At 42.9% G+C, this 14,978-nt stretch overlaps 1 protein-coding gene across 1 annotated transcript; it reads left to right on the top strand.

The window, feature by feature from the left end:
• The first annotated feature begins 7,160 nt into the window (after nt 1-7,160).
• Nucleotides 7,161-12,642, top strand: Smco1 (single-pass membrane protein with coiled-coil domains 1). Its single transcript, XM_075955523.1, has 3 exons — nt 7,161-7,306; nt 11,080-11,229; nt 11,604-12,642. The coding sequence occupies exons 1-3, from the start codon at nt 7,257-7,259 to the stop codon at nt 12,046-12,048; spliced, it is 645 nt and encodes a 214-aa protein (XP_075811638.1). The 5' UTR covers nt 7,161-7,256; the 3' UTR covers nt 12,049-12,642.
• The last annotated feature ends 2,336 nt before the right edge of the window (nt 12,643-14,978 follow it).

Genomic DNA, 14,978 nt, shown 5'->3' with positions numbered 1-14,978 from the left:
TTAGAGTCTGTAGAATATCTGTCCAGTACCTTCTGGTTTTTAGAGTCTCCATTGAGAAATCAGGTGTTACTTGAATAGGTCTGCCATTTTATGTTACTTGATCTTTCCCCCTTGCAGCTTTTAATATTCTTTCTTTGGTTTGTTCACCTAGTGTTTTGATTATTATGTGCCAAGGGGGAATTTCTTTTCTGGTCGAGTCTATTTGGTGTTTTTTCTTCCTTCCTTTCTTTCTTTTTGGTTTTTTTGTTGTTGTTGTTTATTGAGACAGGGTTTCACTGTGTCGCCCTGGATGTCCTGGAACTCTCTCTGTAGACATGACTGGCCTTGAACTCAGAGATTTGCCTGCCTTTGACCTCCCGAGTGCTGGGGTTAAAGGCATGCACCACCATGCCTGGTCTTTAGTTAGCAAAATTTTCTTCTGTGATTATGTTGAAATTCTTTTCTGTGTCTTTGAACTGAGTTTCTTCTCCTTCCTCTGATTTTTTCCCAAGATTTATTTATCTATTATGTCTGCAGGGTTCTGTCTGCATGCTCGGCTGCACACCAGAAGAGGGCATCTGATCTCATTATAGATGGCTGTGAACCACCTTGTGTTTGCTGGGAATTGAACTCAGGACCTCTGGAAAAGTAGTTAAAACTCTTAACCTCTGAGCCATTTCTCCAGCCCATCCTTCCTCTATTCACTGATTATTAGATTTGGTCTTCTCATAGTGTCCCAGAATATTTGGAGGTTTTGTGCCAGAACTTTTTAGGTTTAACATTGCCTTTGACCCATATGTCCATTTCTCCATGTCTTCAGTGTGTGAGATTCCCTTTTGCATCTCTTGTCTTCCATTGGTGAGGCTTGCCTCTGACATTCCTGTCCAAGTTTCTAACTTTTTCAGTGTCAGATTTCCCTCTGTTTGGATTTCCTTTCTTTAATTATGTATTTTTATGTACACTTGTGTTTCACTAGCATGTATGTCTGTGTGAGGGCATCAGATCCTCTAGAACTAGAGTTACAGACAGTTGTGAGCTGCCCAGATGTGGGTGCTGGGTATTGAACCCGGGTCCCCTGAATGAGCAGCCAGTGCTCATAACCACTGAGCCACCTCTCCAGCCCCTATTTGGGTTTTCTTTATTGATTCTATTTCCACTTTCAGGTCTTGAACTATTTTATTCACTTCATCCCACTGTTTATTTTTTCATTAAGGGCCTCTCTCATATTCATAAAGACTGTTATAAGGTCTGTGTCTTCTGCTTCAGCTCTGTCTGCTGAGCTAGGGTTTGTGCTCTAGTGGAGACACATTGTTCTGGCTGTTATTATGTTTTTATGCTGGCATCTGCGTATCTGCATTTGGGAAGGTTGTAATTCTAGGTGCTGATTTCTGGTCCTGTCTTTGTGGGTGTTTTGTTCTTTGCTTTCTGTTGCCCCCTCTGGTTCTTTGGAGAGTGGGGACTGTGTGTTGCCCATAGGGAAATCTTCTGGGATCCTGATGAGTATGACCACTGCGGGTTCCAGGTAAAATATGTTTCCAGGAGTTGGGAGCTGACACTTAGGAATGGGGTGCGCTAGGAGGAGAGCAGCCTGAGGGAGTCCACAGGAGGGAGGAAAGCGGGCGGATCCTCTAGGATCCACTAGGCCCCTGGGAATGGGAATGAAAGTGAAGAGAGCCACAACTGTCTGCCACAGAGCTCATGGCGTTGGGACACTGGATGTGGAGAAGGTAGGGAGAAGACATGAAGCTCTTAGCTAACCTGTTATGCTGGCCTATTTGCTTCTCTGGCAGGCTTGGCTGGCGGGTTCCCAGGGAATGCCTGCTGAAGTTGGGGGCTGGGATGAAGCAAAGATCTATTATAAAGGCATGTGCTTTCCCGTTTCAAGGATCCAGAGTAGAAGTGAATCAGCCTACTTCAAATTAAGCAAAACTCCTTCACAGGTGTGTCCTCCCTTTTTGGATTTCAGTTAATTCCAGATATTAGTCAGGTTGACAAGATTAGCCATCACACAGTCCTTCAGTTTCAAAATCTCAGATAGGTTTATTGCCCTTTTACAATTGTGCCCTTTGGGGCTCTGCAGTCAAGAGCACTGGCTGCTCTTCCAGGGGACTCTGGTTTGATTCCCATCCCCCACATGGCTGCTAACAGCCATCTATAACTCCAGTTCCAGGGCATTAGGCACTGCATGCACAGGGCACACAGACACACATGTCAAAACACATGAATACATAAAAAAATAAACCTCAAATTTATAAAATAAAATTGTGTTGGTAGTAGTAGTAGTAGTTTACTGCTGAGGTTTTGGAGATCTGTGTATATTTTAGATGCTTCCCCTGTTTAATGTGTGGTTTGTGATTATATTCTCCTGTTTTGTAGGCTGTCTCTTCTCTCTGTTGACTGTTTTCTTTGATTTCCTGCAGCAGTTTAGCTTTGTTATTGTAATGATTGTTCTGTCTCTTTAAGATGTAAGCCACGCCCACTCCCTCCCTCATCCACTGAGGCAGGCAGGTCTTCCTTCCTGCTTGCTCCCTTAGTCTCTCTTCTCCAGCCCCCTCTTGGAGAGGCAGCTTTGGTCTCTTCTCTCTCTCTCTCTCTCTCTCTCTCTCTCTCTCTCTCTCTCTGCCTCTGTGTTCTTCTCCCCTTCTCCCTTCCCTTTTATAACCACTAAATAAATATCGAACCTCACTCTGCATGGCTTGTCTATCAGTCTGTCTCTCGCCCACTGCCGCCACATGGCTTGCCACTGGGGACCAGCCACCTTCAGAGACCTGCTGTATTGTCTTATGTGCATTCCCTGCATGGGACTGGCTGCTCTCGGGGCCTTGCTGCCTGCCACCAGCCTGTAGTGTTTCTGCCTCCACCAGGGATCCTCAGCGATTTTTGATAATCCATTACAGTTATCCCTTTGCCTCTCTGTTACCATATTTCCTGGAGAGGAGGCTTTTTGCCTTCTCATCATTCTTAGGTGTTATCCATTTAATTAACATTTATGATGTTCAATAAGTATTGATGGGAATAAATTCTTCAGTGAATGAGCAAACAGAGCTTAGTTCTTATGAGCATAAATGTTTACTTGAGCTCACATGAATCTGTTAGGAAAATTTTTAAGAGGGCCTCCCAGCCAACACAAAATAATTCCAATTAGACCAAATCAGTGATGCCCACGTTTAATGAATGCAGCACTCCCGGGTGGTTGGGAATATGGCAGGGGGAAGACAAAGAGGGAGAGACCCTGCAAAACTGGTGTTCCTTTGCAAGCCTAAATAGCCTGTGGGAGTGGTCCTGACCCTCTCTGGGGAAGGGTCAGCGCTTGGTGGGCTTTCCTGGAGGTGGAGTTCAGACCAAGGCAACTCCCAGGGGGAGGGGCCTAAGATAGAGCTTTCTGCTCCATTGGTGCTCCATTGGCACCCCAAGGACGAATGCCAGGGGCTGGGGTGATGCCCCCAACTTAATATTACATTTCAGACTCTTTGGATATAAAGGTGTTAGAGAGCTTTCAATTGAACAGAATCTTTTGATCAAAACATATCTTTGTGAGCTAGGCTTGGTACACACCTGTAGCCATAGCACTTGTGAGAATAAGGCAAAGAGGATTGTGAGGTAGAGGCAGAATTTGGCTATATAATTATAGCGAGTTCCTGTTTATAAAAAAGAAACAAACATCTACTCAGAGTCCCCTGAACTATGTAGTTACTTTGCCATCTCTGTGACTTTGCTCATACAAATTCTGCAGTCTATAGAATACTTCACACTTCTTCCTCTTGATAATCCAGAAATAACACTTTAAGGATAAGACCCACCTCCAGTTTGAGCATTCTCCTAGTGACCAACACTCTCATCCTCTGTGACTTTTAGAGTCTGTACCTAAGCATTTACCTAAAACATGTCTACTGCATGTTTTTTTTGTTTGTTTGTTTTTTCAAGACAGAGTTTCTCTGTGGCTTTGGAGTCTGTCCTGAAACTAGCTCTTGTAGACCAGGCTGGCCTCAAACTCACAGAGATCTGCCTGCCTCTGTCTCCCGAGTGCTGGGATTAAAGGTGTTAAATGTGTGTGCCACCACCGCCCGGCTACTGCATATTTTAATAATAAAACAAGTACTTATTTTTTGTTTTGAGAAAAGGTTCCGAGATGAGGTCCATTTGGCCTTGAGTTCATAGGCTGGGAAGATCTTCCTGTTTCCTGTGCTGGTCTCCTGAAAGGGGGACTACAGACTCAAACCACTGTATCACAGAGAAATCATGTTTCATGTGTCCTTTTCTATCAATTCCTCATTTTATACTACTAGAAGATCTCAATAATAGTAATTTCTACCATTGATTAGATTTTTAACTTTAAAACCATCATTATCACCAGGCAGTGGTGGTGCATGCCTTTAATCCCAGCACTCACTTGGTAGGCAGAGACAGACGGATCTCTGTGAGTTCTAGGCCAGCCTGGTCTAGTTCCAAGACAGGCTCCAAAGCTACTGTCTCAAAAAACCAAAAACCAAACAAACAAAACCCCCCACATAATTATCATCATAAAAAATATAAGGCGGGAAAAGCAAAAAACCCAGGATAGCCAAAACAATCCTGTACAATAAAAGAATTTCTGGAGGCATCACAATCCCTGACTTCAAACTCTGCTGCAGAGCTACAGTACTGAAAACAGCCTGATATTGGCATAAGAACAGACAGGAGGACCAATAAAACAGAATAGAAGACCTGGATATCAATCCACACATCTTTGAACACCTGATCTTTGATAAAGAAGCAAAAAGTATCAAATGGAAAAAAGAAAGCATATTTAACAAGTGGTGCTGGCATAACTGGATAACAACATGTAGAAAAATGAAAATAGACCCATATCAATTACCATGCACAAAACTCAAGTCCAAATGGATCAAAGACCTCAACATAAAGCCAGCCACACTGAACCTTATAGAAGAGAAAGTGGGAAGTACACTTGAACACATTGGCACAGGGATTCACTTCCTAAATATAACCCCAGCAGCACAGATACTGAGAGAAATAATTAATAAATGGGACCTTCTGAAACTGAAAAGCTTCTGTAAAGCAAAAGACATGATCAACAAGACAAAACGACAGCCTATAGAATGGGAAAAGATCTTCACTAACCCCACATCAGACAGAGGTCTGATCTCCAAAATATACAAAGAACTCAAAAAATTGGACACCAAAAGATCACATAATCCAATAAAAGAAAATGGAATACAGACCTAAACAGAGAACTCTCAACAGAGGAATCTAAAATGGCAGAAAGACACTTAAGGAAATGTTCAACATCCTTAGTCATCAGAGAAATGCAAATCAAAACAACTTTGAGATTCCATCTTACACCTATAAGATGGCCAAGATCAAAAACACTGGTGACAACTTGTGCTGGAAAGGTTGTTGGAAAGGGGAACACTTCTGCATTGCTGGTGGGAATGCAAGCGGGTACAACCCCTTTGGATGTCAGTGTGGCAATTTCTCAGAAAATTAGGAAACAACCTTCCTCAAGACCCAGTAATACCACTTTTGGGTATATATCCAAAGGATGCTCAATTATGCCACAAAGACATGTGCTCAACTATGTTCATAGCAGCTTTGTTTGTCATAGCCAGAACCTGGAAACAACCTAAATGCCCCTCGATCAAAGAATGGATAAGAAAAATGTGATACATTTACACAATGGAGTACTTACTACACAGCAGAAAAAAATAAGTGGTGCAGGAGAATTGTCTGTATTCTGTCAATCATGTTTTAAATAAATGCTGATTGACCAGACAGGAAGTATAGGTGGGAAAACCAGACAGGAAGTAGAGGTGGAGAAAAGAGAACAGGAGTATTCTGGGAAGCAGGAAGCTCCCTCCGCCAGTCCTCCCTAGACCACGGAAGAAGCAGGATGTGACTGTCCTACCCCTCTGAGAAAGGTACTGAGCCCTGTGGCTAACAGAGATAAGAACAATGGGTTAATATAAGTTACAAGAGCTAATAAGAAACCTAAGCTAATCGGCCAATCAGTTTATATTCTTATGGAGACCTTTGTGTGATTTTCTTTGGGGCTTGCCAGCTGTGGGGTGTTGGGTGGGACAGAAATCCCAACAAGCAGGCCCTCATGTTACAAATAACAACAGCTTGAATTTTGCTGGAAAATGGATAGGGCTAGAAAGCATTATTTTGAGTGAGGTAACCCAGACACAGAAAGACAATTATCACATGTACTCACTCATAGGTGGTTTTTAAACATAAAGCAAAGAAAGCCAGCCTACAAACCACAATATCAGAGAACTTAGACAACAATGCAGACACTAAGAGAGACTTACATAGATATAAATACATGGGAAATAGAAAGTAGATAGAAAAAGACAAGATCTCCTGAGTAAATTGGGAGCATGGGGACCTTAGGAGAGGATTGAAGGGGGAAGGGAGAGGCAGGGAGGGGAACAGAGAAAAATGTAGAGCTCAATAAATATCAATAAAAAAAAGAAAAAAAGTAAGGCATTCTTTAAAAACTTGTATTGATTATAATTTGATAAAAAGCTATTAAAATATGAAACCTGAGCCTGGAGAGATGGCTCACAGTTAATTAAGCTCTTGTTAGCTAGGCATAGTGGCACACATCTTTAATCTCTGTACTTGGGAGCTGAATTAGGCAGATCTCTGTGAGTTCCAGGATAGCCTGGTCTACATAGAAATTCCAGTATAGCCAGGACTACTTAGAGAGACCCTGTCAGAAAAAACAACAACAACAACAACAAAGCTATTGTTGCTCTTTCATAGGGCCTAGGTTGGATCCCCAGCACCTACGGGAGAGCTCACAACTGTCGGTAACTAGTTCCAGGGGACCTGCTGCCCTCTTCTGGCACGTGGTGCACAGATTCATGTATACACAAAATACTCGTGTACAGCAAATAAACATTTTTAAAATGAAAGTAGCATCTCCATCAAATTTAATTGTAGACTAATGTTTGTATGTCCCTATATAAGTTTCCCAGTTTAAACAAAGTTGTGTTTGCTGTGGCTGCTTGTTGTTCTATAACGGCTTGCTCTGTTGTCAAAGGCAAATGTCATAGTGCACTCCAGGACACCTGTGTTCACACCATTGGTTCTTTGAAACTATATTTGGATGTTCAAGCTATTAAAAGCTTCATGTACTTAGTGACCTTCCAGGCAGAATTTAGATTGCATATTCCCATTGCTGCTGCCTGTTGCTGAGTGGGAACAGCAGAAAATCCAGGATCCCAACCTCTCTAGGGCTTTTCATCTTGCTTCCTTTCCTTTTCCTAAAGAAGATGAGCCATGAAACCACAGCCCTGATATCCTTGAAGGAGGCAATGAAAAGGTGGCTCTGGGTTCCAGGGAGGGACTAAGCCAGGGGCTGCTCTTGTCAGAAGGGAGTGAAGAATGGATATAGAGATGAGCAAAGAAGACAGACACGCTCATTAGAACTGTGTTTGCCAAAGTGGTCTGACTGATAATGCAGAAAACTCTGGGGGTTGGAGTTTAGTCCGGTAGTAGGATGTTTGTGTGGTTGAAAGGTCCTGGTTTTTAAATCCCCTGCATCTGCATGTGCACGCGCACACGCACGCGCACGCGCGCGCACACACACACACATACACACACACACACACACACACACACGGAATCAAGAAAAAAATCTTTAACATGCTAAAACTCCATTCAGTTCGTGCTAGATTTACAGAAATAAGTGAAATGTGGCTGTTACCCTCAAGGAGCTCATAGCCTATAGGAAGAGTAGAATTGGTTTTTTTTTTGTTTTGTTTTTTGTTGTTGTTTTTAAATACAGTTTCATATAAGTGACCTTATACTGGTGATGTTCCAAAAAGACTAATGGAGGGATCAACCCATTTTGCCTAAGAAAGTGGCTCTTCTCAGAGGGCACTTTAGCTGGGTCAAGGCATCTGAGTGAGTTTATGAGGAAATAAAATAGGGAAGGGATTTTATAGTGAGGAAACTACATTTTGGCCTTATGACAGATTGGAATTACAGATTAGCAACTAGGATGTGTGAGGAGATTCACAGAGGCATTATGCTTGTGGCTGAGGAGATCCATTTGTCCCTAAAGTCAGGCGGTAGAAAATCTACATTTTTAACTGAGTTAATTATCACAATAGGGCTGGAGAGATGGCTCACCAGTTAACTGAGCCAGCAACTCTGGCTGCTCTTCCCAGCAACAACATGATGGCTCACTACACCTAGAGTGGGATCTGATGCCCTCTTCTGGCATAAAGGTGTACATGCAGATAGAGCCCTCATATACAGAAAATAAATCTAAATCACTACAGTATTTTAGAGAAGTGTGTGAAGGATGAATTGGAGACTGGAGCAAGGACCCAGGAAGACTTCCTGTAGTCCTAGGACCTGTGAAAGGTGATGGACTGACTTACTGGGCATAACAAGCAGGAGATGGGTTAGATAGCAGTTGTCTGGGGAGGGGTTGACAATCATTCTTAGATTTCTTTTTTTTTTCTTATTTTTTTTTTTTTTTTTTTGTTTTTCGAGACAGGGTTTCTCTGTGGCTTTGGAGCCTGTCCTGGAACTTGCTCTGTAGACCAAGCTGGTCTCGAACTCACAGAGATCCGCCTGCCTCTGCCTCCCGAGTGCTGGGATTAAAGGCGTGCGCCACCATCGCCCGGCCATTCTGAGATTTCTAGTTGGAACAACTGAGTAAACTGTGAGGCTGTGAGCTGAGCTAGGGAGTTGTCATAGGAAAGATTACACTCAGATTTACATTTTTTATTTAAAAATTATTTTCAGATTTATTTATTTTATGTGTACCCATTTGTGCCTGGTGCCCTCAGAAGTCAGAAGAGGGCATTGGATCCCCTACAACTGGAGGTATGGAGAGCTATCAGCTGTCCACCAGGTGGGGCTGGGAGTTGAATCCAGGTCTTTTATAAGAACAAGCATACTTATTCACTAAGCCATTTCTCCAACCCTTTGTTTTTGTTTTGTTTTTTGAGACAGGGTTTTTTTTTGGTTGTTTATTTGTTTTTGTGTAGCCCTAACTGTTCTGGAACTAGTTCTGTATACCAGGCTGGCCTCAAACTCAGAGATCTACTTGCCTCTGCTTCCCAAGAGCTGTTATTAAAGACATGCGCCACCACCATCTGGCTCTAATATATAATAAATATATTTCTTTTTTATGTGATAGGGCAGGGTTGTACATGTCACAGGCATCCATGCAGAAGTCAGCAAGACTTGAAGGAGTTGGTTCTCTTCTTCCACCATGTGGGGCTAATTAAAGTTAGATCACCAGGCCAGCAGCAAGCACCTTTACCTGCTCAGACATCTGTACATTAGACATTTAGCAGAGTGGTCTGTGTGTCTTTTGGCAGGATATTCCAAAGGATTCCTGCAATTATAAACTGTTCTTGACACGCTAGAGTTCATCTCTAGAGTTCAGGCTAGAAATGCTCTACAGCAGTATAGATTGAAGTCTAAAAGTTAAAGACAGTCAAGTGGCATAGTTGACTTGAAAGCAGAGGCTGCTGCAGAGAAGCCACACTGGCTTCATGCTCCTATTAATACACACATTCCATGCCAACTTTTTTTTTTCGAGGCAGGGTTTCTCTAGCCTTGGTGCCTGTCCTGGAACTAGCTTTTGTAGACCAGACTGGCCTCGAACTCACAGAGATCCACCTACCTCTGCCCCCCGAGTGCTGGGAATAAAGGCGTGTGCCACCACCACCCGGCTCCGTGCCAACTTTTATTTAACTAGGTGTAAATTGGAACCAAAACTGAGAGAAAATTCCTCCATCGTAATTTCTGAAGATGGAGGGGAGAGTTCATAAAGTTAAGCTCAGGACAGTTGACTGTGATGATTCTGTCGAGGGAGAAATGCACATAACAGATAAAAGTGTACATCTGAGAGAAAGTGGCACCTGAAACTCAGTTACTGTTGGGAGAAACTGAGGACCAAGGGAAGATGTTCAAGGACATAATCTGGGGCAGCCACAAAGTGTTGAGGTCACTGGAGAGGCAACTGTCTCCTATCGCTTCCTTCATCAAAGATGATGTGGTGCTTTAGGCCAGCGGGCTGTCCCTCCAGCCCTTCGTGGTTCATCTAGGTACAGTGGCAGTGCTGCCCCTGGTGGTCAGTGCTGCTCCCAACTGCTTCAGTCCCCCTGCGACGGCTCAGCAGCTCATGGTCATCACAGGTGCCAGTGTATGACCTGGACATAAGTTACTCCTTCTCTGGAAGGCCTCTGCTGGCTATTAGGGGGCAGGAATCATATCTCTAAGAAATGGCCACTGATCTCTATGTAGAATTTATACTTTATGCAGTGTAAACTAAAACAAATGTTACGAGATACTGGGAAGGATTTCCCAGAGAGTGGATCTAAGAAGACAGTGGAGGGCTGGACATAGGTCAGTGGTAGAGCTCTTGCCTAGAAAGTGTGAGGCCCTAAGCTCAATCCTCAGAATCACCGTCAACACACACACACACACACACACACACACACACACAGAATTTGAGCTGATCCTTGAGGTAGAAATGGATCTGCAAAGTCAACAGGGTAAGCTACTTTATCATGTTCGTTGATTCTAGCACTATTCATTTAAGTGATAGTCTTTTTCAAATTCAATCTATCTATAAAATGGCAAGACCAGGACTTGTACAGCTCTAACCAAAAAAGGAAAAAAGGGGGTTGGTGACATCGTGGAGCTGGTAAAGGCTCTTGCTGCCCAGGTCTTACCACCCGAGTTCAAGCCCCAAGACCCACATAGTGGAAGGAGAAAATAACTCCTACAGGTTATCCTTTGGCTTCCACCATGCACCCCAACCCCTCCCTCCACACAGAAAATAAAGCCGTCTTTAAAAAGTAACAACTGATAGCTTCACTTACAGTCACGAGAATAATGCTTGTTGATACTGTGTGAAGCATAAAGTATTGCACAAGACATGGAAACAGCTAGATGATCCAGAAGTCAGACAATATGAAGAGCAAGATCAGAGGAGGCCTGGCCAGTGGGAACCCTGTTCACATTTCACTCTGAGTCCCCATCTACATTTGGTAGGGCTGTAAGTAATCTATTAGAGTCTCAGGTTTACCCTGGCCCAGACTTAACTTTGATTCTTTATTCCTGTAGAGTAGACAACAAGCTCCAAGCTCTAGACGCACAGTTCAAAGAACTAGACATTACCAAGGATAAACTGACACAGCAATTTGAACACCATAGCAAGACTTTGGCAAGCCAGGCAGCCCAGGATGAGATATGGACTGCAGTTCTGGCCCTCGGGTGAGCAATAATTGAATCCTGGCTTTTGTGGTTTTGCGAGAGCTCTCAGTGGCCATTCCAAACTGAAGTTCGTGTATTACTCATGCCTGGGTTCCTTCATTCACAAAAGGTTGATCTGAGCACTGTTTTTATGCCCAGCAACACAGTGCCCACCTTGTGAGTCTGTTACCTGCCGGTCTTATTGACAGGAATGAGTGACAGAATTCCCTCACCATGGGAAGCCTGAGAGCCCAGCTCTGCAGTTTGGTGCAGGCTGTATTTCTGAAAGAGATAGCTGGTTTCTTAGTGGGTTTACATTGAGCCAACCTAATCAAATATAACCTACATTTATACACTAAATATTCCATTTAAGGAGCTTTCCACATTTTTCATAGGTTCACCTCAATGGAACTGAATATTTTATACAGCTACATCATTGAAGTCCTTATTTGCTTACACACTCGAGTGCTTCAGAAGCTTCCAGACCTGGTGAGAAGTCTCCCGACCTTAGCCTCTGTCCTTAGAAGAACAGTCAAGAACAAGCGTGTTAGAACCGTGTGGGAGTCAGTCCTGGAGGAGTACGGGCTGCAAGAGAGAGATGTCACAGCGCTCTGTACCTTCTTCATTGCGCACGGCGACAAAGCAGAACACTATGCTGCTAATGTACGACAGATGTACATCAAAGATGTTACATTCATGATCACCAACATGGTAAAGAACCAGGCTCTGCAGGATGGTTTGCTGCGGGCTGTTCAGGTCATTGAGAAGGGGAAAGCAGTGAGGACCCCTGAAAACCAAAGGGCATCCCTGAAAGAGTTGATACCATCAGCCAAAGATTAACCTGTCACCCCTACGGCCCAGCAATTTCACTTTCAGTCATTTGTATCGCAAAAACAAAAACATGAATAATTTAGTGTAGGCTTATTTTATTTATAGCAAAAGTGGGAGGAGCACTAAAGAAATTGTGACAAATTGATACAATGAATATTTTGTGTGTAGTCATATTAAAAAATAAGCAAACTTTTTATAGTGAAATAGAGTCTGGGGCAACAATGTGGACACTAAGAGAGACTTACATAGATATAATCTACATGGGAAGCAGAAAGTATAAAAAGAGAGCTGGAGAGATGGCTCAGCAGTTAACAGCACTGACTGTTCTTCCAGAGGTCCTGAGTTCAATTCCCAGCAACCACATGGTGGCTCACAACCACCTCTAATGAGATCTGGTGTCCTCTTCTGGCCTACAAATAGGATACTATATAAATAAATAAATAAATAAATAAATGTAAAATAAATAAATCCATGTTTGCTCTTTGTTTAAAAATTTAAAAAAAGAAAGTATAAAAAGACAAGATCTTCTGAGTAAATTGGGAGCATGGGGACCTTGAGGAAGGATTGAAGGGGGGGAGAGGCAGGGAGGAGAGAAAAATGTAGAGCTCAATAAATATCAATAAAAAATATTCAATAAAAAAAGAAAAGAAATAGAGTCTGGGGATGTAGCCCAGAGGATATGCCTCATATATAGAGGTCCTGGGCCCAATCCCTGATACCGCAAACATAAATATAAATTTATATGAAATCATCACTCAGATTTGGTGGTGTTTTGTTTAAATATTTAATGTTAAGTATAAAAGGAGCAAAACCAACTATATATAATACATATATATTACCTATAATTTTTAAAAGATACTGTATATTAGTTTAGATATCTACACTTCTGCAGTGATAAGCAAAAAAAAATTTTTTTTGCGGGGGTGAGGGGACTAAAAGGCCAAGAGCCAAAGGGAAATAAATACTTTTCACTGGATAGTGGAACTTGTCCTCCAGACACAGCATGGCATCACTGAAATTGTGATCAGCCACAGAACATGGCCATGAGATCAGGAAAGGAAAGGGCGATGTTGCTGTCCCCTGAGATTCCAGCCCCAGCCACAAGCCCTACACAGTCTTGCTCCGCCTGGTCTTAGGGATGCTGGAGTATCCAGGAGGTGGACAGTTGACTGTTGTCCTTTGATTTTATTCTTTGGTCTTTTCTTCTTGTCTTTGAATCTTTTTTTACTCTTTTGGGGAGCCTGCCATTCAGCTCCCAAATAAATCACACACAGAGGTTTATTGTTACTTCTAAATGCCTGGTCTTAGCTTGGCTGGTTGCTAGCCAGCTTTCCTTAACTTAAATTATTTCATTCACCTTTGCCTCTGGCCCTTTTCCTTTCCTTCTGTAATCTTACTCGGTGGCTGACTGGGTGGCTGGCCCCTAGCATCCTCTTCTCCTGTTCTTTTGTTCCTTCTTCCTCTTCCAGATTCTCCTTCTATTTATCCTCTCTGCCTGCCAACTCCGCCTATCCTTGCTCCTGCCTTACTATTGGCCATTCAGCGCTTTATAAGACCACCAGGTGTTTTAGACAGGCAAAGAATCACAGCCTCACAAAGTTAGACACATGCAGCATAAACAAGAGGAACACATCTTTACACTGTTAAGCAAATGTTCCAGAGCATACACAAATGTTACACGCCTTAAAATAATATTCCCCAACAGTGGACCGTGGTTGGGAGTCTAGAAATGAAGCTTTTGTGGGTCATCCCATGCTGAGGTGGGAGCTGCAGGTGGTATGGCTTGCCTTTGAGTCATCCACGCCACAGTAAGAAATCCCACACTCATGTTCCTGTAAGACTAAAGAACTCACTGGTTCAGCAAATTGAACTTGAATGCAATCTCTTCTTTGGTTTGTCTTTGGTGTCTGGATGAGGTAGATATGTTTCTCTAGCAAGAGTCAGACTGTTCATTTTGAACATTTTGAATTTTGAATACCTAGTAAAATGCAATTAGTCAATCATAAACGTAGCATGACTCAGTGGAGAGATGACTCAGCAGCTAAGAGTTCCATTCCCAGCACCTGTATCAGGTGTCTGACAGCCACTGCTCCAGGACAGACTATAAGTGGTTTTTCTTTGGACTGGTAGCTACCAAATAATAACATGGAGATTTTTTTTATTAATTACGAAAGCTTGGCCTTAACTTACTCTTGTTTCCAATGGGCTCTTAAAATTTATTTTTTTTATTTTTTTATTTTTGGCTCTTAAAATTTAAATGAGCTCATTTATATTCATCTTTCACATTAAATTAACCATGTGGTTCCTTACCTGTTCCTCAGTGCCATAAGTCTCCTACTTCCTCCAGTTCTCACTGGAGAATCGCCCACACCTCAGATTCTTTCCCAGAGTTCCTATCTCTCCCTGGAAATCCCGCCTATCCTCTCCTGCCTAGCTACCCGTCATTCAGCTCTGTGTTAAACCAATGAGAAGGTGCCTTAGGCAGGAAAAGAAGGGCAGAGACACATCTCCACACAGTGTACAAAAAGCTTGTGGGCCTTAAGTCTTTAGAAAGGAAGGCCGCAGATATCAGGGATCCGTGCCATAGAAGAAAGTGTAAATGTCAGCTTGTCACAGCGCTAAGGATTCTCTGGCCCAAACGTTCAACTTTCTGGTGAGAGCAGCCTTCTTAGAGATTCTCAGGGAAGTTGAACCAGAGTCTGTTAGACCTGGAACTCTCTATGTTGCCCAAATTGGACTCCAACTCTAGATTCCCTTGCTTCTGTCTCTGCCTTTTCTACTTAAATGCTGGGATTACATGACATGTGTGACCATGCCTATCATTGAATACTTTTTTTTTAAAGGGTCTCGCTGGGGCGGTGGTGGTGCACGCCTTTAATCCCAGCACTCGGGAGGCAGAGACAGGTGGATCTTTGTGAGTTCGAGGCTAACCTGGTCTG

This window comes from Microtus pennsylvanicus, chromosome 1 (assembly GCF_037038515.1).
Source record: "Microtus pennsylvanicus isolate mMicPen1 chromosome 1, mMicPen1.hap1, whole genome shotgun sequence".
NCBI classification, from domain to species: Eukaryota; Metazoa; Chordata; class Mammalia; order Rodentia; family Cricetidae; genus Microtus; species Microtus pennsylvanicus.
This window is presented reverse-complemented; position numbering and strand designations above follow the sequence as displayed.

Excerpts from the sequence above, each read along its gene's own strand:
- Smco1 (XM_075955523.1), top strand. The coding sequence starts at position 7,257 with ATGAGCCATGAAACCACAGCCCTGATATCCTTGAAGGAGGCAATGAAA. Across the intron at positions 7,307-11,079 it reads TTGAAGGAGGCAATGAAAAG|AGTAGACAACAAGCTCCAAG; the intron begins GTGGCTCTGGGT and ends TTATTCCTGTAG. Across the intron at positions 11,230-11,603 it reads ACTGCAGTTCTGGCCCTCGG|GTTCACCTCAATGGAACTGA; the intron begins GTGAGCAATAAT and ends CATTTTTCATAG.